The sequence below is a fragment of the Mesoplodon mirus genome (assembly GCF_964341445.2).
Source record: "Mesoplodon mirus genome assembly, chromosome: 17".
NCBI classification, from domain to species: domain Eukaryota; kingdom Metazoa; phylum Chordata; class Mammalia; order Artiodactyla; family Ziphiidae; genus Mesoplodon; species Mesoplodon mirus.
In genome coordinates, this window is record NC_138993.1 from 74585204 (window position 1) to 74612138 (window position 26935).

Sequence of the window (26935 nt, forward strand, 5' to 3'; positions counted from 1 at the left end):
CACAGAACCTCTGCACATATTATTTTTCCTTCTCACATTACATACAAAAATAATAACTGGTAAGATAATGTTCTACACAGTCATAATACGTATGCACATGTGTGTGTGTGCACACACACACACAGGGTCCTTACAACCACTGGATAAACCAGTTACCACTATTACCCTATTTTATGCAAGAGGAAACATTTTCCTAAATGGGAAAAGAATTTGAAAAAGAATAGATACATGCACGTGTTTAACTGAATCACTTTGCTGGACACCTGAAACTAACACAACATTGTTAACCCACAGTACTCCAACAGAAAGATGTTTGTTTGAGAAGTCAGGAATTCTATAAAATATCTTTAGATGAAATCATGTGATCTAAGATGACTTCAAAATAATTCAGAGGTCTATAAATATGAAAAAAAGATTAATCATTGATAATTGTTGAGAATGGGTGATGTGCATGCAGGTCCTTCTGGTTGCATTTAAAATTTTTTCTATGATTAAAAACATAAGTTATGGTTGGACACATTATGTTTGAGAGGCCCATGCGACTTCATGTGGAGATGTTATGTAAATGGTTAGATATGTGAACTAGAGTTAAGCAAAGAAATCGGGGCTAAAAAAAGTGGGTGTTATTAGCATATTTAAAGCCACTGGGCAGGATGAGAACACCTATGAATTGAAAGGAGAGAGAAGAGGTCTAGTACTAAGAAACTGAACTCTCCAAGAAAATCTAGAAAGGCATTCTTGCCAGAATTTTACAGTGTGTCCCAAGTCACTGGAAAATACGTAACTATGAATCAGCAATTCCATTTCTACAAATGCAAACAATTGATTACAAAGCTCAGTAAAGAAGTGAGGGTGACGTAGTGACATAACCTAAAAGCCAGACAATAAGGGCCAGCTGGATACATTACAAACCAGTCAATGGAATATTGTGCATCAATTAAAAATGATGTAGATATAGTTTAGTGACCTGTAAATATTCTCACAATTTATTAGGTGAGAAAAGCTAGTCATAGAAAGCATTATAGCTTATTTTATATTTATTTGTTACACTGTAAATATGCATTTTGTGCTTTCCTTACCATCAGTAACTTAAAATAGATGTTATTATCTTTGGTGGTAAAATTATATACTTTTCTTCTCACTACACATACCTGTATTTTGTAATTTTTCTCAATAGACATTATATAAAAATATACGTTTAAAAATTTTAATGAAGCTCATTCAGTAATATGAAATTCAAAGGACCTGAAATAGGAACTGACTTGAATCAGTCAAAAATTATATTAATACTGTAATGTCTATTTGACTGAAATAACTATTATGAATTGTTTGAAAATAAAGATAAGAAATTATTTTAATAGTGCATTAAATATTTTATTTAAATTAAGAAATAAAACAAAATAACATACATTTGTTCCATGGGTTTGATAAAATTTTTAACTACTTACAAATAATCTACACACAGTTTCTCAGGTACCAAATTCCAAGTATTTGATGTCATAAAAACATATTTTTCAAAACATACAGGCTGCATTCCAAAATTTGGTATATTTTGGTATTTATATATTTGGTACATAAATCCAGACATAATATATATATATAAATACATACACATACTATACAAACTTTACATAACCTAAGAGTAAATAAAAGTCACTTTAAAAAGTCAAAGCAATGTACTTCTCTGTAAAGAAAGTTATAACACACATGCCATTCTGACACATTCAATGGGTTATACTTAAGAAAATCACTCTTTGTGAATACTATTTATACTGAAGTACAAATTCACATAAAAGTATTTTCTTTAAAACATGCTCTATTTTAGAAAAAAACATTAAGTGAGGGCCAAGTACTTTTAAAATTGCAAGAGATTTTAAAAATCAAACTGATCTAACTTTAAGTTTTTAGACCGTTAAATCTCATTCAACTTCCCCTGATTTAGCTAATGACATCATTAACAAGGTATGTACTCATGAGCTTGACTTAACCTTAAAAAATAAATCTGTTCACATTTCACATTTAAAAGAGGAATTTTAGCCTTCAACTTAAAAAGACATATATTTACAAGTCCAATTGTAACAATTCTGATTTTTTTCTTGCAATGCTTTTATTAGACAAAAACTATTATTAAAATTTTTATTTGACTTCAGTAAATCCTGTTAGGTCACTGTATTTAATTACTCTAAAAGCTTCTAAATCTATTTTATTAATATCTGAGTCAAAATTCTAGATTTCTATAAGGAGACTGTTAACGTTAAACATTTTATTTCATCTTGGTTATAAAAATAATCAAATTCTATACTGTTAAAAAATTTTCCCTCTTGACATTGGGCCATTGGGTGTCTTTTCTATATCAAAAGTTACAATTATGTGTTTCTATATCTAATAAACTGTTTAAGCATAGATTTTAAGAGATTAAAATAAAATGTAGTTTAATGAGTCAGCCAGATCAGAGGCTTCCCTTACTAGGAAAGTCAGCTTCAAACCAAATATTGATTTTCCTCCTGTAATTCCCTCTTGTCTATTGATTCAGTTACCCAACGTTCCTGTAGGATTTTAAACTTCCTCTTAAGAGTTCTTCGAAAAGCTTTAAAGTCTGCGACCCGACTCTGATCCGCCCCAACGATGACGTGAGACACTCCCTCAGCTAAGCGTGAAACTACTTTTGCTCCATGAAATTGAAGCTCCAGGGCTGTGATAGCTAATCTTGCCCCCTCGATTTTAGTACTTACGTCATTAATAACAGTATACAAGTCCAAAAAAACGGTGTGGTGTCGAAACATGCTAAGGGGAGTGTTGTCCCAGGAATACCGGTGTTCCAAATCGGCAATCACAGGACCCATTTCCCTAGGAGTCTGTTCACCAGCATTTTTAATTCCCGAGAACACTTCCTTCAGTTGGTTCAAATCGGTATCGACAAAGTAACTGTCCCCATAGCAGTCGTATTCCCGAGCGAAGTGCTGTTTTGTTGACGGGCACATGTGGATCATGTAGCGAGGCTGCCACGGCACACAGCTTTTGGTCTCCAAAGACTCTAACAGCCACTCTGGCTTGACAACATCGTGTTTATCAGAAGAGATGATGTTTTTCACTCGAATGTTCTCAGACCCTGCAATCACACAGTATGTGTCTGGGCCTGGATTTTGGACTATGTAACCACCAAATTCTGCGATTCTGTTCTCCAGATCAGACTTTGGATGGCTGTTTGTTCCACTCATGACACAAAACTCCACATCTTCAAATATATTAGAAACTTTGTTTATGTTAGAAAGGTTGGGTGCTTTTAGGTGCTCAATAATTCCAATAACTTTCTTCATCTTTGGGGCAGCTTTCCGCTTTTTTGCTTGTGGTTCATCATCATCACCCACATAAAGGTGTTTAGATGCAAGCTTTCCAGAGGCTTTCCCTCGAAGTTGTTCTAAGTCCTCCAGAGATGTACATTCATGCCATTCTTTGTTTTCTCTTATCTTCTCAATTCGTGGAAAACGCAACGTGCAGCCAGTTTTATACATACCACTGGGGACAATCTCTGTGGCCTTAACCTGAACAATGACCGAATTCCAAGGTTCAATGTAGACCTCTGGCTTCTCTGTTCCACATAAAATGCAACTTGGTGGAGCTTTCTTATGAAAAGGCTTCCAGTGTTGGGCCAACTTCAAACCCAGGTCATACAGTTCTTTCATGGTGTAACCTGAGCCAACACGACAGAGAGTATGAAACAATGATGGTTTTTCACCAGAAGGGGGTTTCTCTGACACCGCACACAAAAAATGAGACATCATTCCACCCCGGGAACCTTTCCCCCAGTAGCCCCCCACGATTAAGATGTCCAGTTCATCCATCAGCCCATTTACATACTCTGGTTTAATTTTTAACCATCCTTCACCTCTTTTATCTGGCTTGTAAATGGACAGAGGATGTTTTATCATGATCCCCTCTTCTCTTTTATCTATTGCTTCATTCAAAGCATCAATTACTTCTTTCTTAGTATGAGCTTGTGTTTTTTGCACTATTTCTATTCTACCTGGTATTGGTGTAAAAACACTATTAAGAATTTCATACCTCTTTCTCAGTGTCTCCTGTCCTAGCTTTTTATCATTAACCATCAATACATCAAAGACACAGTAACAAGTGTGCAGATCAGAATCTTCTACCATTCTTTTAATATCAAACTTATTCCCCTTTTGCATAAAAGTTTGTGTATTAGGGTTGTAGGCCATCATCTCACCATCGAGGATGCAGTTTTGAACATCTGTTTTGAATGCATTATGGATGAACGGTGTAAGGGAACCTTCCTGTGGGGAAGAGCCAAACTGATCCTCATAGTTATATCCATTGCGGGAGAAGTACCGATACACGTCGCCATCCTTGTGCATCTGCATACGCTCACCATCTAGCTTGGTTTCGATGTAGAAACTCTGGTGTTTCATGTCCTTCTCAATTTGCTCGATATCTGCTATAGAGGCCAGCATGGGTTTAAAGGCAGAGAATAAAGTGATAGAAATGTCACTGAGTCCAACTGAAGGATCATGCAGTTGCCTACAGACCTTTTCCAGATCTGTGGTGACATTATGCAACTCATCAGCATCATTATGAAAAACAGAAAATACAGTTTGCCGACTAAAACCAAGCTTCAAGTCCTTTACAATCATCCGTATCAGCCACTTTTGTTCAAGCGCTGAACTCTGAGTTATAAGCTGAAGAAGACTCTTCTTTACTAGGTCCTTCCTTTGGGCAGAATTATTGTTGGCAATGGAGTCTAAAATGTCATTTACTTGCTGTATGGTTAAACTTCCCTTCTGTAAACATCTGGGTTTCAACACAAAGTATGCAATCATCGCAAAGTCTCCAGCATCTCCACGAGTTCCGGTAGGTGTTCTGTAGTTTAAAAGTTTGAGGGCATCTTTTCCTTCTCGAGGTAAGTTAAGCAATTCAATATAAAGCTTAGCAAGCATAGTTTCTTTGATGCCATAGGCCATTCTCTCTCTTTCCAGCTGAGGAAGAATAAGTCTCATGGCTGGATAAAAAGAATCTGTGACATCTTTTTGGTTCTTATGAAGGGCATCATGAAACTTTCTCCAAGAATCTAAAAATTCTTTGAAGTGTCTGATTTTTTCTGCACGTCCTTTACTTTTCTGTATTCGTTCTAAAGTTGAACATAAATCTGCAAAAGGAACGTGAGATGCAACAGTCTGTGAAGTTTGTGAGGCAGCCATGGAAGCAAAGGTGAATCTTCTAGTTTATCTGATAAAGCAAAAAGAGAATAACTGTAAAGGATAAAATTCAACTAAATTTTAATGTAAAGACCTTACAGAAAGTGCCTGGTTCATAACAAATGTTTAATAATGTTTGTTAAATGAAAACAGACAAATGTTACAAATGATGTCTCTTTTCAACCTCTACACTGAATGATAATCAACTATTTTGTTTCAAACCCATTTCAATTCTGGGCTCCTGAGGTCTTTTCTTATATTTCTCCTCTTTTTCTTTCAGACCACCACCACACAGCACCAGAAACAAACTTTTTGTTTTTTCAATTTACAAACAATTTTTCCCATTTTATTGTTTTATTTTTTATTGAAGTATAGTTGATTTACAATATTGTGTTAATTTCTGCTGCAAAGTGATTCAGTTATACATATGTATACATTCTTTTTTCTATTCTTTTCCATTATGGTTTATCACAGGATATTGAATATAGTTCCCTGTGCTATACAGTAGGACCTTGTTGTTTACCCATTATATGTAAAAAGAAAAACTTCCTAAAATCATGTTTTTAACAAATCGCTAGCTCACTGAATTGAAATTTGGCTGAACTGAACTTCTATATAGATAGGGTCCTTTCCCCCAAGTAAGTACCCTCTTCTTCCAGACAAAGCCTATGACTATGTTTACTGTCACTTCTTCACTGCTATGACAAATCACTCTAGCATTCAAAACCAAAAGCAAAATATCCTCCCCATGAAATTCTCACTTTACCTTTTTTTTTTTTTTTTTTTTTTTTTTTGCGGTACACCGGCCTTTCACTGTTGTGGCCTCTCCGTTGCGGAGCACAGGCTCCGGACGTGCAGGCTCAACAGTCATGGCTCATGGGCCCAGCTGCTCCGTGGCATGTGGGATCTTCCCAGACCGGGGCACGAACCCGTGTCCCCTGCATTGGCAGGCAGACTCTCAACCACTGCGCCACCAGGGAGGCCCCCACTTTACCTATCTCTTAACTCTTTTATCATAGTTACTTACAGTTTTATAAATTTAAATTCATTAGTGCACTTTTTTGGCTGATAATCCCATGCCAGTAATCTCAAAACCACTTGCTGACTATATATGGGCCACGCATTGTGCTACGGGCAAATACAGTATGTTTCTGCCTCGGGAGTACATTTTGCGATGAAAAAGAGATGTAATGGGAACTATAAAATGATAAGTGCTTTAACAAAAATATAGCAAAAGTAAAATGTCATGAGACAGAGCTTTTCACTGAAATATCTCCTAAAAGTCAGAGAGGAAATAATGGGGGCCTTATTCTAGACCCTAGACCCTGGACTAGGGTCTAGAATATTTGCTAAAGTGGTCACCACAAGCATAAAATTTCTTTGAAGTTTTAAATAATCATGCAAGTTCTATTAGAATCTATAAGATATCAGAACTAATATGGTTTAAACTATGGAACACTAAAATATACTAACTTTTCCAAAAAAAGATTCAAGTAAAATGTGTACTCTAGGAATTTAAGCCATGTTTTATCTTGTGGTTTCAGATACCTCCTGGCATATCCCCATGTAGCCCAGAGGGCAGGGAGTCAGAGCAGCTTCCAGGGAGTGGGGAGGTCTCTTGTGGTACAGAGTCCATGACATTCCCGGCCCCAGCAAACAAAAGAGAATCACACAGTATTATCAGCAGGAGACTATACTATCTAGCAGGAGAAATCACATGGTTAACTACAACACCATGTTTACTAAACTGTCAGTCTCTGGAGGTGAGAAATCAAGTTGTAATCTGTGCCACTAGGTCCTGGCGCATAGTAGGTTGGTTTGTTGAATGAATTACTGAAACCTACAGTTGAGTTCCTGGAAAAGCACACTAGGGAAGGCCAGGAGCTGAACACACACACACACACACACACACACACACACACACACACACACACGATTGGTGGGGTAGTTTGGTTAAAAACACCCAGCAGCTATGACTGCTCTGGGGAAGGTTAACAAAATCCATCTGGGGGCCTATGGGGAAAAAAATCCTCACTTCGCAGTCTAATTCCTGACAAAGGAAATCCAATTTCTACAGAGTCCATGAGGCAGAGATAAACCCAGGAGAGACCACAATCCTGAGTCTTTTATCTCTGAATACAGGAACTGCTTCCCCTTGCTGTGTCTCATTTGAATAACTGACTGCACCACCTGGTTAGGTCTGTTCACTGTCTCATCTCTCAAAACATGCTCCCGCAACCCAGCGCATTACAGTATATAATGCCGTTTACAATTCGTATATAATATGTACCAAACGAAGTATGTTAAGAAATACTTCTTCGAATGTTCAAGATTGGTATAGGGTTTCTGATTTATCTGTAGATTCTATTACAGTCTCAAAGTCCAAGTTTCCCTGAACAAGTCTCAGGCAAAGACTCAAATTACTTTATACTAATGTTGAAATCCATGTAATGATGTAAATATATATGCATCGTAAAACTGCTACATAGATAACAAGGATTCCAAACTTAGTATAAAATGAATAGACTTCAAATATTTTTACTTATTAAAATAGTATAAAAAAGTCGAGTATTACCATTTCCACTGCTTTTTACATACTCTTTTATTTTCTGGATTTTGAGGATTTTAGCTGATGCTTTTGTTTTGTGAAAAAGCAATACAAAGAAGTTTGTGGTTAGGGCTCAGGCTCTGGAGTCCAATAAATCTGAATTTAAATGTGGAGTCTAACACTTCATAGCTGTGTGATATGGGGCAGTTATTTAATTTCTCTAAGTTTCAGTTTCCTTAAGTGTTAAGTGGGATTGATAACTATGTAGAAATTAGGATGATGCCTGACAATTCACATAAGATGCTTAACACAGTACCTGGCATTTAATAAGCCCCTGATCGATTTTAGTACTATAATGCTTGTTGACCCAAAAGACACTGAACACATGAATATTACAAAATACTAAGCCGATAAGAAGAGAGGGGAACGATTCATTTTGACAAGGATAAGCAAAGCTTTCAAGAGAATATATACAAATAATTAGTACAACAATGACTCATCATCCATTCAGCTGCTGCCTATATACAACAAGACACACTAGCAAGGTTTTATTCGGTGAATATGGGAGACGATTCAATGCTCTTCTACTGGAGAGAAAGGGATGGCACAGGTGAAGTTTCCTTCGTGCAACCCTCGACAAGACAGAAGGGTTGACAGGAGGCCACCTTCCACAGCACTTTGTGATATTCTGGGAGAACCTCAGGAGAAAGAAATTAGTGGTGAGAAAAAGCCAGAAAGTTGTGGGAGGCAGGAAGTTAGCGAAAGACAAGGTGTAAGAAGAGAAACAAGCATACTCCCTCTCCGCAAAATCACTGGACGGTCCACACTACCCTCATCAGCGGATGCCGGGGGAGCCCTGGCCTTGGGCAAACCGTTACCTCTGAGTCCAGGGGTCCCCAGCTGGCGGGGCGGAAGCCGGAGTCAGGCCATTCAAGCAGCCAACACGGCTCCTGAGCGTCAAAGGCGGGGGACACTACAGTCCCCTCGCCCCACGTCCTAGGAGGTGGGGTCCAGAGCAAGAGCCCCGAACCGGAGACCGGGCTTCTCACGCGGCGGGTCACCAGGGTGTCGGTGCCCCTCACCCGGGGACCCGAGGAGGATGAACCGAAGGACGAAGAGGAAACCTGAACTCTTAAGACTGTAGCATTTCCAGGACTAAGAAGACGCTACACGGCACCCTCCTGTTCGGCCACACCTACCCAGCCTTCGCCTGCCCAGATTCCACCTCTGGATCCTCCGTGGAATCCGAAGCCCCTCCCGGGCTGTCACACAAACCGCCAACCTGACCTGAAGCCGCCGCCGCCGCCGCCAAACCGGAAGCGGGAGCACCGAGGGCCGGTTCCGCCAGCTACTCCCTGCGCAGGCGCAGTCGCTTCCTGCGGACGGAGCGGCCCTGACTTCACGCGGCTGACGTACGCGAGCGCCCTCGCCACCTGCGGTCCCAGAGGCTGTGACGTCAGGGAGATGATGTGCGCAGGCGCCGTACCTTTCCGGAGGCACCGGGAGGACCGCCCACCTTGCTGAGCTGCAGAGGCCCAGAGGGAACCGGGGTTACAGTGTGGTTACCAACACATCTCCGGTTGGCCTCAGCAGCAGGTGCTCTTTGCAAACGGTTGGCCCACGAGAGTGGATTTCGTCGCTGAGAGAGTCCCCCAAATACTTTGTCCACTGGCTCCTTACTGGGACTTTGAGCCTGAGCCTCTCTGCTTAGGCTACTCTTAGCAAGTGACAACCTCTCAGAGTTCTGCTCCCTATGTGTAAAGAGTGGTACCATCACTCATTTCCGTGGTTGTGAAAGCACCCAGGGGAGAGGAGGGCATCTTCCCTCCCAAATCGTCTGCTGTTTCATTAAGGTGGAAAAATATGCTTTTGCAAAATTGTCTAAGGCAGTTATTTCCTATTTGTTTTTCATGATGGTGCAACTGTGATGTGAGCTCTTGTCTCCTAACACAGAAATAATACATAATTCACAATAATACATAATATATAATTCATAATACAAACAGTTGCATACTCAGAAATCAACAATGGACTCCTAGTTTCAAGGATTCAAAATAAAACTGTTCCACAAATCTCCACTGAGCATCTACTATGATATTGTAAATTGTGTTACATACAGATTGAGAAATGAAAACAACCCGGATCCTTGTGTGTGGCTTTCCAGGAGCTGTGGCTTTCTACCAGTATCTTGCTATGGTTTGTCCTCTTCCACCATGGAGAATTGAGAAATTATTCATAAACTGTAGGAGGAAACAACTTTTAGAATTACTTCATTTTAGCATAAAATATTATTGCTTTAAAATGAAAGTGAAATTTTGCTGCAACAGGCTCTGTGAATACATTTTGGAGCTTTTTAGCATAAAATATTATTGCTTTAAAATGAAAGTGAAATTTTGCTACAACAGGCTCTGAGAACATATTTTGGAACTTTTAAGTGCCCTTAGGAGTTGTCTAATGTACAAAAGCCTCTTTTTACAAACTGACACACATTTAATCCACACTACTAATTTGTAGTGTGGCTAGACTTAGGGCTCCTTCTAGCTCAACAACAATTATATGTCACATCAGCTATGTTATCTGACTACTTTTCTAAAATCACTTGAGTCGTAAAGTCACATGGTACCGTTTTGTGGGTAATTTTTCCACCTACTAGTCAACTTAATTATCAATTTACTTTGGAGGAGCACCCAATAGTGTTAAGTTAGAGGACCCTCCACGTGCCCATCTTTTGCGAAGGCATTTGTGTACATTTTTGTACCCTGTTCAACATCTATTGAGCTTGTATAATGTCTGAGATTGCACTTTGTATTAGTGATATGAGAGGAACAAGGAAACCAGACAAACTCCAAGTTGTTTCAAATCCCCATCTCCAAGTTACCATGTTATTTTAGCCTTCTGATGCTTGGTTCAAAGAGAATCAAGAGTTTTTCATTGAGTATCATCTAGAGTTGCTTTGATTATTAGTTTATTTTTGTAAGTGGTCGGTCTACCATGGTGGGTGGTGCTTATCAGATGATGCACCACCTGATAACAATTTCTGATAAAAATAAGGAATTATTATCAAGAGCCTCTCTGACCTGGAGCTCTCAATTTGGTAGCAGATTCCAAGCTTTAAAAAAACATTGTTACATATCCTCTGTATATATAACACAGGGTACAGAGAATAGGGAATGACGGGGGTGGGGTTAGACACCTATAAACAAACAACTGAGTACAATCTGGTGCGCAAGGCGGTTGTCAATGAAGGTAATGACGCTCCAGCTTCAGGGGCCCATTTGTATGGTCACTTCCAAGGCCCTGGGAGGGGCCCTAGCAATGTTTTCACGGTCTTGTGCTTCTGTAAAATTTGCAAAAGTAAGGTAATGCTCCATTCCTTTTCTTTACAAGGGCCGTCTAAATGGTACAAGTTTCGGGCCTCATAAAACATGCATCCGCCCGTGACGGTCCACTCTGACAAAGGTAGGAGCGGTCTGGGTTGGGAGAAGACAAAAAGAGAAACAAAGTTAAGGAAGCGATTTAAGTGCCGGAACTTACTCCTATACCCTTAACAACCGACTGGGGCAGACACCGTTTCTTCGGGAAGACATGCGTCCTGCAGGCAGATCCGGCAGGCTCCGAGCTCTCATCCCAAAGGCCTCGGAGGCGGGGCGAGAGGCCTCCCGATGATCACAGGGAAGAGAAGCTGCCGGACAACCCGCCGCTGGGTACCCGGCCCATCGCGAGAATGCGCGTGCCGGCGGCCCGTTCCCGCGGTATCTTGTCCGTCCGGGCCGCCGTCGTGGGTGGGGAAACTGCTCCGGCCGCGGTCTCTGCGCATGCCCGGGAGGGCGGGCCGGCTTCCCACTCCCGGGAGGAAGGCGAGAGCAGGTAATGTGGGAGCCGGCGGGAGTATTTGCCGGCTACACAGAGCGTGGGCCGGAAGTGGAGGAACCGAGAGCGGCGCCGCAGGAGCTCCGGGCTACACCGTGGCGACGGCGGCGGCCCCTCGCCTGGAGGAGGACGATGAGGAGCGACGGAAGCGGCGCGGGGGGACGCTTCTGCGCGGCGCCGGGTTCCGAGTCCGCGGCCGACTGCGCAGCCTGCGAGCAGGTCTAAGTAAGTGCGGTGCGGGCCGCCGAGCCGCGGGGCCGCCGTGTCCCGGGGCCGCGGGGGGCGGCCGGCGGGGTCCTCCCGGGAGTGCGGAGCTGCGCGCCCAGGGCCGTGCGGGACCGGACGGAGTCCGCTCCACAGCCTCGCCGGCCGAGGGGGGAGAAGCCCAAACAGACTCCGCTGTGGGAACCGAGGGGCGCCGATTCCCGACCGCCCTCCGGTGCGGCACCGGGACGCTGTCCTAGAAGGTGTCTTAGAATCTGCTGTCAGTGGTGTTTCCAGTAACGTGTACAAACAGGCGCGTGGACACCATCCATTCCCCAGCCCAACCCTCCCCCGCACACAGGAAAAGTGCAGCGAAAATCCCAGCTGCCAGGTGTGAGGCATGGAGTAGTCCTGATCCACTCACGTCAAGAACAGGTTTAGACCTGCGAATTCCATGGCAGGAACTTTGGGGTGTTTATGAAACGGGGCGGGAGCACCCCATAGAATTAAGTCAGTTTTGCTGTAGAGTCTTGTCAACATGTGTTTTCTGCAAAATGCATTACGAGAGTTATTGCCCAAGGTATCAGAACCCCAAACAAAGTCTTTTATTCGATAGCTCTTTGACTTAGGTTCACCATGTTACAGTTACTGCATAGAAAGGGACAAGAAGATGTGGGCTTTAAGTTTTGATGCTTGGTTTTTCATGGATCCTCTCCTGGTATCTTTCGGCACGCGTTAAGAACTTGTGTGCAAGCGTGGGTTGATCTCGTATCTTTTGCTGAGAGGTTAAGTTTTATTCCACGAGCTAAGAACTCGTGGTTGACCATCTAGTGGTATGTCGTAATTGTCCTGCTTACGTCCTAGACTGCTCAATTCAGTAGTTGTTAATAGAGACTTCTGTGTGCCAGGCATTGCTCTGTCAACTGAAAATACGGATTTGCATAAGATGATGTCACTGTCATCAAGGAACTCACAGTCTCTGTAAAGCAGATGAATTACACTACGGTAGTGAGTGCTACCACATGAATTTGTACAAACTGCAGGATGTGGAATGGTTGGCAGTAGGGAATAGAGGACCAGGGAAGGCTTTCTGAGGGAGATGCTACCTGAGCTGGGTTTTGACAGGAAAAAATAAGGCAGCGCCCTAATTCCTTCCTGTGTGCCCCTACTCAGGTAATCTCCAGTGAGTCCTACCATTATTTCACCCAGGTCTAGCAGACCTTCTAGTTGTACTTACTCTGCTCTAGTAGATAATAAAATGCTTTAACTTTTGTCTCGTACAAGTAGCTGCATGTATTAACACACTGTGTTACAGTTGATCGCAGCCGTGTTTCAGTTATGTGTTTGACCCCCTTTTTACACACCAGGAGACATATATTTAGAAGACTTAAGTGAGTTGGCAAAAGCCGCCCAGCTGTCAACGTACGGAGACTGAAAACACCCTCCTTCCCACAGCACGACGCTGCTTGCCATTGATACATAGGTCCTTTGGAATGATGAAAGTGAGCCAGCTTATGAGTATCTGTACATACGGACCTTGGCAAGCCTCCTGGCTTCTCAGCCACACCTCAGGCCTGAACTAGAGCATTTACTAACCAAGTTGTCCTGGGTCAACATTGTGACTTTAGAAGTGGGTACAGGAAACAATCCAACCTAACCTTTTTCTGTGATCTCTTCTCTCTGGTCGCTTACTTCAGGAAAATCTACCTCTGTTTCTCTGTTTTTCTTTAATTTAGAACTCGGTTGTTACTCAGAGATTCTAAAATCTTTCTAATTATTGGTTAGTCACCTCAGGAATGTTTGAGGCCCTTATATACTCTTTTTAGAATAGACCTAAAAAAAAAGGGAGGTTCTAGTTTTTCTAATTAAGATTTTTTCCCCCTCAAATGATAGACTGCATAATAAATTATTACATTTTATTTTGCTGTTTCATATAAGTCTCAACTCCTACAGCAGTATATTGTACTGGAATTGCAAAGCTGTAGTATATCCAGGGTGTGAATTGTGTGCATTTATGAGCTAGCCTGAGAATCTTACTTCTTCCGTAACACTGATTTTATAAGAAAATAAATTCTAAGTTTCACCCATTTAGTTAATAGTATTTAGAACACTATCCCGTCGTAAGTTGGAAACCTCCTGAATTTCATTATCAGTTTTTATTCTCACATCACTGTTTGCATTTTTAGCCTTGTGGATCTATTTTTTTTAACCCTTTTCTTTCTTTGATATTTATAATCTCGGAATAAATTGTGACTGACTTCCACAGTGACAAGAATCTGTTATCTTTGTTCTCTCAGAGTGGACTACATTTGCGAAGTCTTCTGTGCTTCAAGCGAAAGGGAAAGCACAAAAATGCTACTAAGTTGATGCCTGGTATAATGTTCCAGATGTCTGCTCAAGCCAATTGAAATCCCAGTTTAAATCCAGCATCTCCATAGGCAGTTACTGTTGATTTGTCCCGTAGGACTATTAATACACACTTTTTCATTATTGATGACGCGTGGGTAACCGTTAGGGAAATAGATAATTCATCCTGTGGTGTCTCCAGCACACTGATAGTGGCTGTTTGTGTTTTCATTTCAGCTGTGCAGCTGGCATGGTTTCTTAACTTTCCAGTGCTTAGCAGAAAAGGAGATCCATTGATGCAGGAGGGCTGAATATGCTTTCTCTGTTACTTGAAATGTGATTGGAAGCTGTGAATTCCCCCGAAGGATACCATTCTCCCCCTGTGATGTAGACGTTAGGTGTGACACATGAATTTGCTTTCCACTTTTTAGTCTTCCCTTGAACCTACACATGGTTTTGTCAGTTGTCGGTATGTTTCTGTAATGTACGAGCAGTTTTTATTTTTAAACAAGATGTTCCTAAAATTATCAATAGAGATGGATATAAAGGCCTTTAAAATAATAGTACATTTATGACTTTAAAATTGTATTTATAATTGGTCACTCTTTAGTCAGATTGTTTTTGGGGAAGTCATATTTAATTCATGTATAGGTAAAACATCTTTTATAGTTTTCAAAGACCTTTTACTGTTGGCAGAATCAGTAAATGAATATATACTGTGCAATACAATATAAACTTCTGCATTTAAAAAATAATGAGAATAATTAGCATTTACTTTTTTTTTTGCGAGACAGTTCTAGCCTTCATTAAAGTATAATTTTATCTGCGATTGAAAGAGTAACATATTTGTTCAGTTTACTCTGCTAGTATTATTGGGGCAGTCATAATTAAATGTATCCATTCCCATAGTTTGAGTTTTAGTTCTTCATATATCTAAGTTGTTAATCTTTATTTATTTTAAATTTTTGGATAAAATACTGCTAAATGAATAAAAATAAGTGGCATAGACAGCCGTTTGATGGAAAGTAAGTGAAATTATTAATGCTAGAGTTGTACTTTGTCCTGTTTTTAAAAAATTGGCAAAAATTTCCCCATGGTTTCTTTAAGTTTTCAAGCATAATGAAATCCAGAGATTACTAAAATTATGTTGTGAAGGTCACATAGTTAAGGTTTTCTTTTTCTTTTGCTCTATGTAAGGACAGTGTGATCTTTCTCTAATTTTCCTTGGCCCCTCTATAATTAAATTTATGTTAGACATATACAGTTACATATGCCCATGATTCCTGAGTAGATCGAGGGCTACTGAGTAGATCATGAGCTACTTAAGAATAAGACTGCATATTTATAAATTTTAAATAGTCTACAGTGTCTGAGCACAGTGATTCAGATAGCAAATCTCTGCAAGTATTGGTGGCATTGTCTTTAATCTTTAAATACTATGATAGGATGCATTGGGATCTGATGAGGCTGAGAAACCAACCCTGGGACCATTTTGTGGTCTGGGCTGGGTTTGAGAACTCCCTTGGGGGACAGGTAGTTGTGTTCTGAGGACTCATATGATTGAAGGTGGGCATACGTTTGGTATTGATCTCTCTTTTTTTTTAAGCCTCGGCTTATTGAACAGTTATTTAAATATTTTTCCTTAGAGATGGAACCATTTGCGATCCTCCAAGTACATATATGAGGGAGCACATAAGGTGATTAAAGGAGGTCAGATGCACTTGTTCATCACTCACTCAGGTGACTGGTCACTCAGCTCATGCTGTAACCAGCATGGTGGTTCTGACAGCTTCACAGCTATAAATTGTTTATATTTTTAGCCTTAAATGGGTTAGTATATACTTATATGGGCTGATATTTAAAGATAGGAAGCATATGGAGCAATAAAGGTGAGCAAAACAAGTTAATGACTATAAAATTCTCAAGATAATCATCATCATATTTCTACTTTTCATTCATTTGATCAAAGTGCTTATAGAATATAAAAAGATATTACTAATATTTCAAAACCATTCTTTTAAAAAGAAAACAATCATAATTAGTTTTACTTTGTCTATATATTATAATAAAAATTAGTCATGTGTTTTGCACAGGCTCCGGACACGCAGGCTCAGTGGCCATGGCTCATGGGCCCAGCCGCTCTGTGGCATGTGGGATCTTCCCGGACCGGGGCACTAACCCGTGTCCCCTGCATCGGCAGGCGGACTCCCACTGTGCCACCAGGGAAGCCCCTAGTCATGTTTTTAATAGATTATTTCTTGAGAAGTGCTCACTAATATCAGATGGCACCTCTAACCACTTCATCTAAATAAAAAGCACAAAAATTGTTTTTAAGGTTGATTTTTTTCATTCAGATATAAGACCTGTGCATGTTATAATAATGTACCTATTATTGATATTGTAACATAGTTAAATTTACTTTGCATGTTATTTTATATGTAGCCCTAGAAGCAATTGTTTTTAAAAAATATATTTGTTTACACATCATGCTTTTTTTGTTCATAATTAACATAAGGCATGTAAAACATTAGATGAGGAGGATTTGTTTAGTTTTGGATAAGTCTGTGTTGTTAACGAAGCATCAGGTACTCAAGGAACAGATAAATTGAGATTATAGATGGAGTAGACATGGAGAATGGGAATAATTCATAAACAAGTATGACGGTTGGAGCCATGAGAAAGAATGAAATCCCTGAGGGAAAGAAAGGTCAATATACAGGGCCTTGGAAAATGCCTACATTTAGGGGTGGGTCAGAGTGAGAAGCACAGGGATTTGATTGTACTGGAAGCTGAGGAAGATTCCAGGTTTGGTGCTACTTAGGGGTATGGTGTTGCAGTGTGGATTGAGAAAAGTCCACTGGATTTATTAGTAATTGAGGTTTGCTTTTTATGAGAGATCATCACAAGAGCTCACGCCTCAGATCCTCTACTAGCGAGTGGTTAACGGTTACTGGGGTGGTCGAAGCCATAGGTAGATGGGCTTTAGAGACATTTGATATGTGCGAGCTGGTGTGATAACTTGGCAGAGGCAGAATTGAGAAATGGGAATAAGTGAGGTACTTATTTAAGATGTAGGCATAAGATTAAAAACAGAGTAGTAGTGTAGAAGAAGAATGGCGAATGAAGGACATTGGTTGACTGAGCGTCTGTGCTCTACAGATCTAATGTTCTTTCCCTCTAAGCAGCCTTCTTAATTAGTATAAACATTGATTTCACTTGGAGTATATTAAACTCACATTTCTCTTGATTGTTTATGATGCTAAGATGTTATCAGCAAGTGCATTGCAGCATGCAAAAGAACCTGGCAAATAACCCATCTCTTCTGGCAACACATTTCATAAATTTTCCTCATAGGATGTACTTTTTAAGGGGTAACTCATTGCCTTGCTTATTCTGCATGACCAGCAGCAATGGTCTTGGATTCAGCTGGACATTCTCATTCTCAAAAGACCATACCTGGCCCCAGCCTCCCTCTACTGTGTTGAAAGATGCGGATAGAAAACCTGGCCTGGCAGCATCAGGTATATTGTTCCAAGTAATAGCTCAGGTTAGTGGAAAGATGGCACTTGGGTGGGAGCAGGTGCCACCATGAGCTAGCTGCTTCATGCTCCACAGGAAACAGTATCTTTTGTTGCAGCGCAAGGGCATAGCGACCAGGACTCAGCAGAGGACACACCAGAGCGTCCCCTCTTTGTATTCCCACTGGGCATGTGCAGAGCTGCTCACTGTCCTCTAGTCCAGATTTAGCTCACTAATAGGGGTCAAGTTCACCACACAAAGTACTGCTTAGAGACAAAGCTGATCTCCCACCTTTATTAGGTTTCCAGGGTAACAGTGCTAGAAGGTTAACCAGAGGTCACTTTGTTTTCATGGAGGAGAAAAGGTTTTTGTTTTTCTATTTTTTAAATTTTATTTATTTATTTTTGGCTGCGTTGGGTCTTCGTTGCTACGCGCGGACTTTCTCTAGTTGCGGCGAGCCGGGGCTACTCTTCATTGCAGTGAGCGGGCTTCTCATTGCGGTGGCTTCCCTTGTTGCGGAGCACGGGCTCTAGGCGCGCGGGCTTCAGTAGTTGTGGCGCGTGGGCTCAGTAGTTGTGGCTTGCGGGCTCTAGAGCTCAGGCTCAGTAGTTGCAACGCATGGGCTTAGTTGCTCCGCGGCATGTGGGATCTTCCCAGACCAGAGATCGAACCCGTGTCCCCTGCATTGGCAAGCGGATTCTTAACCACTGCGCCACCAGGGAAGTCCGAGAAAAGGTTTTGTTAACCCTTTATTCAAACTAATTTTTTGGCAAAATAAGTGGAAAACTTACCGTTAGCTCGAGGATCTGTGCACTGGACTGTACCGGAGGCAGTGTTCATTTTTATTGATCATCATAGCATCTGGGTTTATGTGAAGTTGTTTTTACATCTCAGCAGATGGCTCTAGTAATTGTACTTTGTTGATAGTTTCAGCAAATTTATCAAAAAAAAATCCTTCCTATGTTGTTCGATAGATCCAGTTCCATTAAGAGCATGGAGGTGTGATACAGAAGGAGGAGCAGAAATTATTGGCTAATTGGGTTATAGGGAAAAGAAGGTAGTTCGTGCGTGGAGGTCTCTTTCTAAACCGCCAATATGCCGTAATGTATTACAGAGAAGAGACACACACTCTAGAACAGTTTTTATTAACCTGTCCTTAAAAATTGACATCCATTTGATATTCCTCAAAATGAATTGACTTTTATTGACTTCCACAGTTTAACAATCCATTGCAAGATTACCTTTGTTTATCACAAAGTCATTTAATTAAGGCAGCTTTTCAGGAATGCTTTGTGGAAAGCTGCAAGGTTAATCCCTATTGTTCCTAACCAATAATGGACTCAAATATGCCATTTTTCTGATGTCTAGTCTTAAATATATATGTCTGACGCTCAGAATGCAGTTGTGTTTTCTTAGAAATCTAATAATTCAGATACATTACTGGATTGTTCATTTAAAAAACATTTTAGTTTTGAATATATGTAAAGTGGTGTACTACCCATAGGGATACAGTAGTGAAAAAGAAAAACACAGTTCCTGGCCTTACAAATTTAAATTCAATACTGTATGTTGAAAAGATTCTGAAGACGAAGCAGCTGTTATAGGAAATTACCAGTGATTTAAGAAGCATCTATACCATGAACATAATGAGATTCTAAGAGACTCAGAAATAGTTAGATGCTTTGAAATCAGAGATTAAGAGCTTTTGGTCAAAAAGGCTTGATTTCTCGTCTTGTCTCTAGCATTAATCAGCCTTGTAAATGTTAGCAAGTTGCTTCACCTCTCTACCTGTTTTTTTTTTTTTCATCTGTAAAAGGGAAATAACATTACATGCTTCCTTAAGTTGAGGATTAAATGACTTAAATTGGAAAAATGAGTCAGCTGAAAATTAATGAAAATTGCTCAGACATTGTTACAGCCCTCAGAGATGTTACAGCCACCAGAGCATGAGGTATGCTGGGGACTGTGGTTCCTGACAGAGGAGCCCAGGAAGACGGCTGCTGTTATTCACTAACGGTGATCACAGGGAGACCACACATCTGTCCCAGCCTCACTTCACTTCGAAATATGTCATCTCAGCCAGTGAGCAGGTCTCTGGCTATTGAGAGCTAAGTGCATCAACAATTCCCTATTCCGGGGTTAAAATGCCCTTAAATATTTCTGTAGTTATAAATGGGAGAGCTGGTTGGATCAACAGTGAGATGCTTGAGCAGAACTTATTTCAGAAGCTCTCACTGATCATGGATCCTATCCTGTTCCCATCCTCTGGAAGAAAGAGAAGGGAGAGCCCAGTGCGAGAGACCAAAAGGCTGATCTCTGTACAGAGCTTGTGATTTATGGGGAGGAGCTCAGAAACTTGTTTTCAGGAAATTTCTCAACAAAAGATTTGACTGTCATGTGATGCTGGCATTTCTCATTATATCAGGTTAGATTTACTGTATACATTATAGAAAGACCTTTAAAAAATAGATATTTTGCCATAATTTCCTATGAATGATTATAAATATATGCAAGTAACTGTGTGTTTAAAAAAGCAAATTTATCTTTAAACATCTAGTTGCAGTTCCCAAGAAGGACAGAATGAAATAAGATGATGTAAAAACAAAGATGATGGTAATGATGACAGTCATGGTAATGAAGATGATAGCTGTTTACTGAGCCTTTTCTGTGAGTGAAGTCTTGTTTTGGAGGCAGCAAAAAAAAAAAAGAAAAAAAGAAAAGAGGCTACTTTTTAAAAAAAGATATTTTTTCAAAGTTTGAAAATCGAAAACTTTATATAGTTTAATCTGTATAGGTGATTTGAATTTCAAAATTATGCCCTGTCCATGTATTAGGTTTATGTTTTATTTAGTGTTGTATTAGTTTTTTGATAACTTTGATGTGAAAACTTGAGTCAATTCACTCCTGATTATCCAGGTTGTGGGAGTGCTTTGCCATGCCCTTATCAAATTCCTAATTTTTTTTTTCTTATATGTGCTTGGTAAGTTCTCATTTTGATGTTAATTCAAGCAGAACATGGTTAGGAATGTAGTAGTACAGCCAGAAATACTAGTCACAAAAGCAAATTAAGTTAATATATCTGTAGCATTTGTAAATGCTTTTTTATTAATTTTATTTGATAATGCTGACCAGCTTTATAAATAGGCATTTTTAGAATTCTCATTCTACTGAAAAGGAAATTCAAACTGGAAATAACTGATAAACCCAACATTATTTAACAACTATATGGTAGAGCAGACTTTAAGGGTGATGGAATTTTAGTGTGTTTTTTTTTTCTACTGTATCACCAAATAAGTGATATTTGAGTTACTCATCTCTCTGATACTTCTGTCGTAAACGATTGGCTTGACTATGAAAAAAAGTACATTTTTTCCCTAAAGAAGTATCTTAAATGGTATCTTATTTTCCAAATGATACAGTGCCTTAATTTTGTATGTTATATCCCAAACCTTGTTAATCCTAATCATTATACAACAATTATTTTATTTTGATGTATAAAGTAAATGCCAGTCTGTTTTCAAAATTTCCTAATACAGTTTCTGGGTATGAATGAAAATCATTCGCTTAAAGAAATAAAATTAAGCATTAGATGAAAATTTAAGTGCTCAGATGTGTTGTTCAGACTTATCCAGTACAGTGAAGGATTATAGAGTAGCCCTGTATAATTTAAGCTGTTGATGAATAGTGGTCAGAGATTGTGAACAGCATTGATTATTGACCTGGAACAGTTATTCACTATTCAGTGTAATTGGCTTATTTGGCTGCTGTAGTGTACCCTCTTTCATTCTGGTTCTTATCCAGGTCTGACATCTAATGCTCAGGTATTGCTTCTGTAGTTGTTAAGCTTGGATTTTTGTTTTACCTCACCTACCTGCTCTTCTCTGGCTTAACGTAGTGCTTATTGTAATAAAACTTGCTGCAACTGGGTGGCAGTGTTGATTTTAGAGAAACTTCAAAAAAATGCTACACTGTTGGTTTATGTTCAAAGGGAGTTATTTGAACACAATTTCAGATTTTAAAGTCCTTGTTTAGCGGAATAGTAAAATATTTTTGGTGAGATTATAGTGAAAAATCGAATCTATTAAATCGTCTAACTCATCTTTGTAGCCAGTATAATTTAACTTGGTTTTCAGTGTTTAAATCTAATTTGATGAACTAAAATGCCACATTTATTAGCTTATGGCATACAGTAAAATTTTAAAGATAAGTCATTAACAATTATTTATTAAATTTAAGAATAACTTCTTTATGGTAGTTTTGTTAGTAAAAGAGAATGTAATTTTTTAAAATGGTAAATATATAAGTAAATGAGTACTACATAAGAAAAATTGTAACATCTCACCTCTTGTGCCTTTTTAAGACGACACACATAAACTTTATTTGATAACAAAAACAATGACTTCTGAAAGCTTTTCTTTTGTATTTTCTTTACATCAGTTATATTTTTTAGCAAACTTTAAAAAGATTTTTCTCCAGTAAGTCATTTTCTTCATTTATCTCTGGTTCTGAAATAGAATTTGTGTCTTTGTTTCACACTTATCCCCCAAGTGTTTATAGCCTTATCAGTATACTGTAGCAATCTTTGTTGACCCACTGGTATGAAACTGCAGTGAGAGCTCTATAAAAGATTGAGCATATTTCACAGTATTAACAATCTAAAGCTTCTTTTTAATCATATATGAAAGACAAATTATTAGACTTTTTCTTAAAAATAATACAATATTAGAAACTAGTGTTCCATTTAAATTATTTTTTAAATTTAGCTGTGAGAACCTCCAAACAGAAGGGAAATATAAAATATTTTTTATTTTAGTTTAATTATAATTTTTTTTCTATAATGTGAAAAAAAATTGACAGTTCTGTTGGATTGGTCTTGATAGGTTAGAATCTCTTAACTACCTCTTTAATAAAATTTGCCCTCAACCTACCTAGCTCAGTAAAGTTGTAGGACACAAAATCAATATATAAAAGTCTGTCATGTTTCTATATGCTAATAACGAACTGTCAGAGAAATTAAAATGATCCCATTTACAGTTCCATTAGGAAGACTAAAATAGCTAGGCAGAACACTCTTTGACATAAATTGCAACAATATTTTTTTGGGTCCATCTCCTAGAGAAATGGAAACAAAAGCAAAATAGACAAATGGGACTTAATTAAACTTAAAAGCTTTTACACAACAAAGTAAATCATAAACAAAACGAAAAGACAGCCTATGGACTGGGAGAAAATATTTGCAAACCATGACACCAACAAGGGCTTAATTTCCAAAATATACAAACAGTTTATACAGCTCAATATCAAAACAAAAACAAAAACAAAAAAAAACCCCACAACCCAATCCAAAAATGGGCAGAAGACCTAAATAGACATTTCTCCAAAGAAGACATACAGGTGGCCAGTGGCACATGAAAAGATGCTCAGCATCACTAATTATTAGAGAAATGCAAATCAAAACTACAATGAGATACCATCTCACACTGATCAATCAAAATGGCCATCATCAAAAAGTCTACAAATAATAAATACTGCAGAGGTTGTGGAGAAAAGGAAGCTCTCCTAAACTGTTGGTGAGAATGTAAATTGGTACAGCCGTTATGGAGAACAGGATGGAGGTTCCTTAAAAACTAAATATAGAATTACTCTATGATCGAGCAGTCTCATTCCTGGGCATATATCCAGAAAAGACAAAAACTGTAATTCAAAAAGATGGATGCACCCCAGTGTTCATAGCAGCACTATTTACAATAGCCAAGATGTGGAAGCAACCTAAATATACATCAACAGATGAATGGATAAAGAAGATGTGGCATACATACACACACACACACACACACACACACACACACTCACACACAATGTCAAATCAAGGAGAATACATGAATGAAAGTACCTGCATTTTTTTAGAAAATAATACAGTTTGATGAATATTTGTGTTTCATATATACAGCGGTGGAGGGAGAAAGGAGACCTTGAGAACTGAAGGGATGAGGAAAATTAGAACAATCGATTTTGTGGATGGATTGATGTAGGTTTCCAAGGATTCACCTAGTACCATGATTTATTACATCATTGATCTAACTTTTAAAATAATAGATATATGTTGAATTACTGATTCTCCCTATCTCTGTCTCTCTTTAGGACACTTACGGAGAGCCACAATGGAAAAGTCCTGGATGCTGTGGAACTTTGTTGAAAGATGGCTAATAGCTTTGGCTTCATGGTCTTGGGCTCTCTGCCGTATTTCTCTTTTACCTTTAATAGTGACTTTCCATCTGTATGGAGGCATTATCTTACTTTTGTTAATATTCATATCAATAGCAGGTATTCTCTATAAATTCCAGGATGTATTGCTTTATTTCCCAGAGCAGCCATCTTCTTCACGCCTTTATGTTCCCATGCCAACTGGTATTCCACATGAAAACATTTTCATCAGAACCAAAGATGGAGTGCGTCTAAATCTTATTTTGATAAGATACACTGGAGACAATTCACCCTATTCCCCAACTATAATTTATTTTCATGGGAATGCAGGCAACATAGGTCACAGGTTACCGAATGCATTGCTTATGTTGGTTAACCTCAAAGTTAATCTTTTGCTTGTTGATTATCGAGGATATGGAAAAAGTGAAGGAGAAGCAAGTGAAGAAGGACTCTACCTAGATTCTGAGGCTGTGCTAGACTACGTGATGACCAGACCTGACCTTGACAAAACAAAAATTTTTCTTTTTGGCCGTTCCTTGGGAGGGGCAGTAGCTATTCATTTGGCTTCTGAAAATTCACATAGGATTTCAGCCATTATGGTGGAGAACACATTTTTAAGCATACCGCATATGGCCAGCACTTTATTTTCATTCTTTCCAATGCGTTACCTTCCTTTATGGTGCTACAAAAATAAATTTTTGTCCTACAGAAAAATCTCTCAGTGCAGAATGCCTTCTCTTTTCATCTCTGGACTCTCTGACCAATTAATCCCACCAGTAATGATGAAGCAACTTTATGAACTTTCCCCATCTCGGACTAAGAGATTAGCCATTTTTCCTGATGGAACTCATAATGATACATGGCAATGCCAGGGTTACTTCACTGCCCTTGAACAGTTCATCAAAGAAGTAATAAAGAGTCATTCTCCTGAAGAAATGGCAAAAACTTCATCTAATGTAACAATTATATAATGTTTTTCTTTTTGATTAATGCACTGTATTTTAATTTCTGCAGAATGATAAAGAATGTTCCTTTCTAGAAGTGTGTTATATCTGTACTTGTCTGAAGAGTGACATTAAACTTTGAAAGGACTTCAGTGCTCCTTTAAAATGATCCAAATAGTTTTTTACATTTGAAGAACTATTAATTATTGGGATTTCATACATTTTCATTGAACCTTTCAGTATGGTTATGTATCCATATCTTTAGTTTATTATGCTATCATAATAGCATATTCAAAAGTTTCTTGTTGCTGAAGTTGTGTAATCTACGTGACACTTAGATTAATGACTAAGTGTGGAAGGAGACATGTAAACAAGAAACCTTTGGGTATTATTCCTTTAGTAAATATTGGGACAATCATGGTAAGCAAACTTAGTTCTGTAATAGCATTTTTCACCTTAAAAATGAAATGCATGATGGTATTTTATTCCTTGACTTATGCAATGCAATGTTTTTAATGTAAATACTGGTCATATACCAATGTATATGGTAACCTGGGTTATATCTATTTTTATGTAAACTCTATTTTGTTTTTAGCAAGAAATGAAATTGAGGCCTATGTGCAGGTTGCCATTGAATTTTGCTCTGGTGAATGCTGAGATCCAGCTTTTTCTTACAAATAAATGGGACCCCATTTTCCAATATAAACGTACCGTGTTTTGTTAGGTACAGTCTGGATCATGGCATGTAAAAATAGAAATTGAGAATTTTACTGCAGCTTTGATGTGCATATTTGAACTTTTTAACATTTGTAATTTTGGTGGCAAAGAGAATTTTAGCTTCTGTCGATTTTGTAAGTCTACAGCTGAACCACTAATAGCAGTCATAATGAAGATTAGAATCTGTTTAAGAATTAGGAAGTCTTATCATTACATTATTGTACATACTATTTTACAAGAATTCCCACATTTCATTTTTAAGTCCAAGTATCTAGGTATATCTGTCCCACTAAAGCCAGGATATCATTTATTGGACTTTCTGAAAATAAAAGTTACAAAAACAAAAGTAAATGAAAACTATATTCTTTGGTCTGATGTTTCAGTTATGAAATAGAAGAACTGCATCAAAAGACAGCTTTAGGAAGTCTTATTTATTTTCTACATGTGAGAATGTGTGGATAAAGGAACTCTAGAGGTTTTGATCACAGAACCTGTGACCACATTTAACAATTAAATGGCTGTAAGTGGGAAGTAGTATTTAGACATAGAAGGTAAGAAAAATCTTATTTAAAAAAAGAGCCCCTTAAAACTTACAGGATTTACCTTAAGATATATAAGCTAAGTTGTTTCAGGCAGTCCTCAAAAATTAGATGTAATTGAGCTCTGTACGTTATGTCAGCTTTAACATATGATATTCTGAGTATTTTAGCTATATTTATTGGCTTTGTGCAAGCAGCTAGGGCAGAGAAATAATAGGTCAATAATCTTGACCTTAATTGAAACTCTTTCCATGGAGATAGGGCTAGAAATACTTTTGCCAAATAACGTTCTTATCATTCACTTTATGTCCGTATTTAGAAGAAAATAAATTACAGCAAGTACGATTTCTAAAGGATAATGTTTTCTATAAATTGTAAAAAAGTCATGCGTTTTAAAAAAAAGTTGGAAACACGTATCATGGAAGGTGTATTTTGTATTTATAAATTCACTACAATTAGAGGCTACTTTTCATCTTGTCAATCATTGCTATGTAGAATGACTATCCTAAATAGTAATGTATTAACAAGAACGTTAATACAACAAAATGTAGTGTATTTAGACATGAGTTTACATGGCACACCTTAGACTTGTACCATTCTTTAAAGTTTACAAAGTACCTTATGTTTTCATGTGATGATTTAGTCTAGTACACTATGGAGGAATTTATCAACTTTAGTTATAAATATTATGCTGATGAAGTATAAAAAGCTTTTTCTTCATCAGTGTTTTGTTTTATGCTGCTTTTTTTTTTTTTTTTTTTTAGTACTCCAGGTTTATTAACAATCCCCCCCTCTTCTTTTTGACCCAGGACTTCAGAAGTTGTGGAGTAC

General features: G+C 38.6%; 2 protein-coding genes across 5 annotated transcripts; one reads left to right on the forward strand and one right to left on the reverse strand.

The window, feature by feature from the left end:
* Positions 1 to 1372: 1372 nt before the first annotated feature.
* On the reverse strand, positions 1373 to 11364 carry LIG4 (DNA ligase 4). 4 transcript variants are annotated; one of them, XM_082602476.1, is made up of 3 exons: positions 11296 to 11364; positions 9900 to 10001; positions 1373 to 5244 (listed from the first exon to the last, which is right to left on the reverse strand). In XM_082602476.1, the coding sequence occupies exon 3, from the start codon at positions 5214 to 5216 to the stop codon at positions 2481 to 2483; it is 2736 nt and encodes a 911-aa protein (XP_082458602.1). In that variant the 5' UTR covers positions 5217 to 5244; positions 9900 to 10001; positions 11296 to 11364; the 3' UTR covers positions 1373 to 2480. The 4 variants fall into 4 exon arrangements, with proteins under 4 accessions (XP_082458602.1, XP_082458603.1, XP_082458605.1 ...); XM_082602477.1 differs by having other exon boundaries at positions 9879 to 10001; XM_082602479.1 differs by lacking the exons at positions 9900 to 10001; positions 11296 to 11364 and adding an exon at positions 8961 to 9065 and having other exon boundaries at positions 1373 to 5164.
* Positions 11365 to 11422: 58 nt separating this feature from the next.
* On the forward strand, positions 11423 to 26569 carry ABHD13 (abhydrolase domain containing 13). The gene is made up of 2 exons (XM_082602483.1): positions 11423 to 11856; positions 23842 to 26569. The coding sequence occupies exons 1-2, from the start codon at positions 11424 to 11426 to the stop codon at positions 24873 to 24875; spliced, it is 1467 nt and encodes a 488-aa protein (XP_082458609.1). The 5' UTR covers position 11423; the 3' UTR covers positions 24876 to 26569.
* The last annotated feature ends 366 nt before the right edge of the window (positions 26570 to 26935 follow it).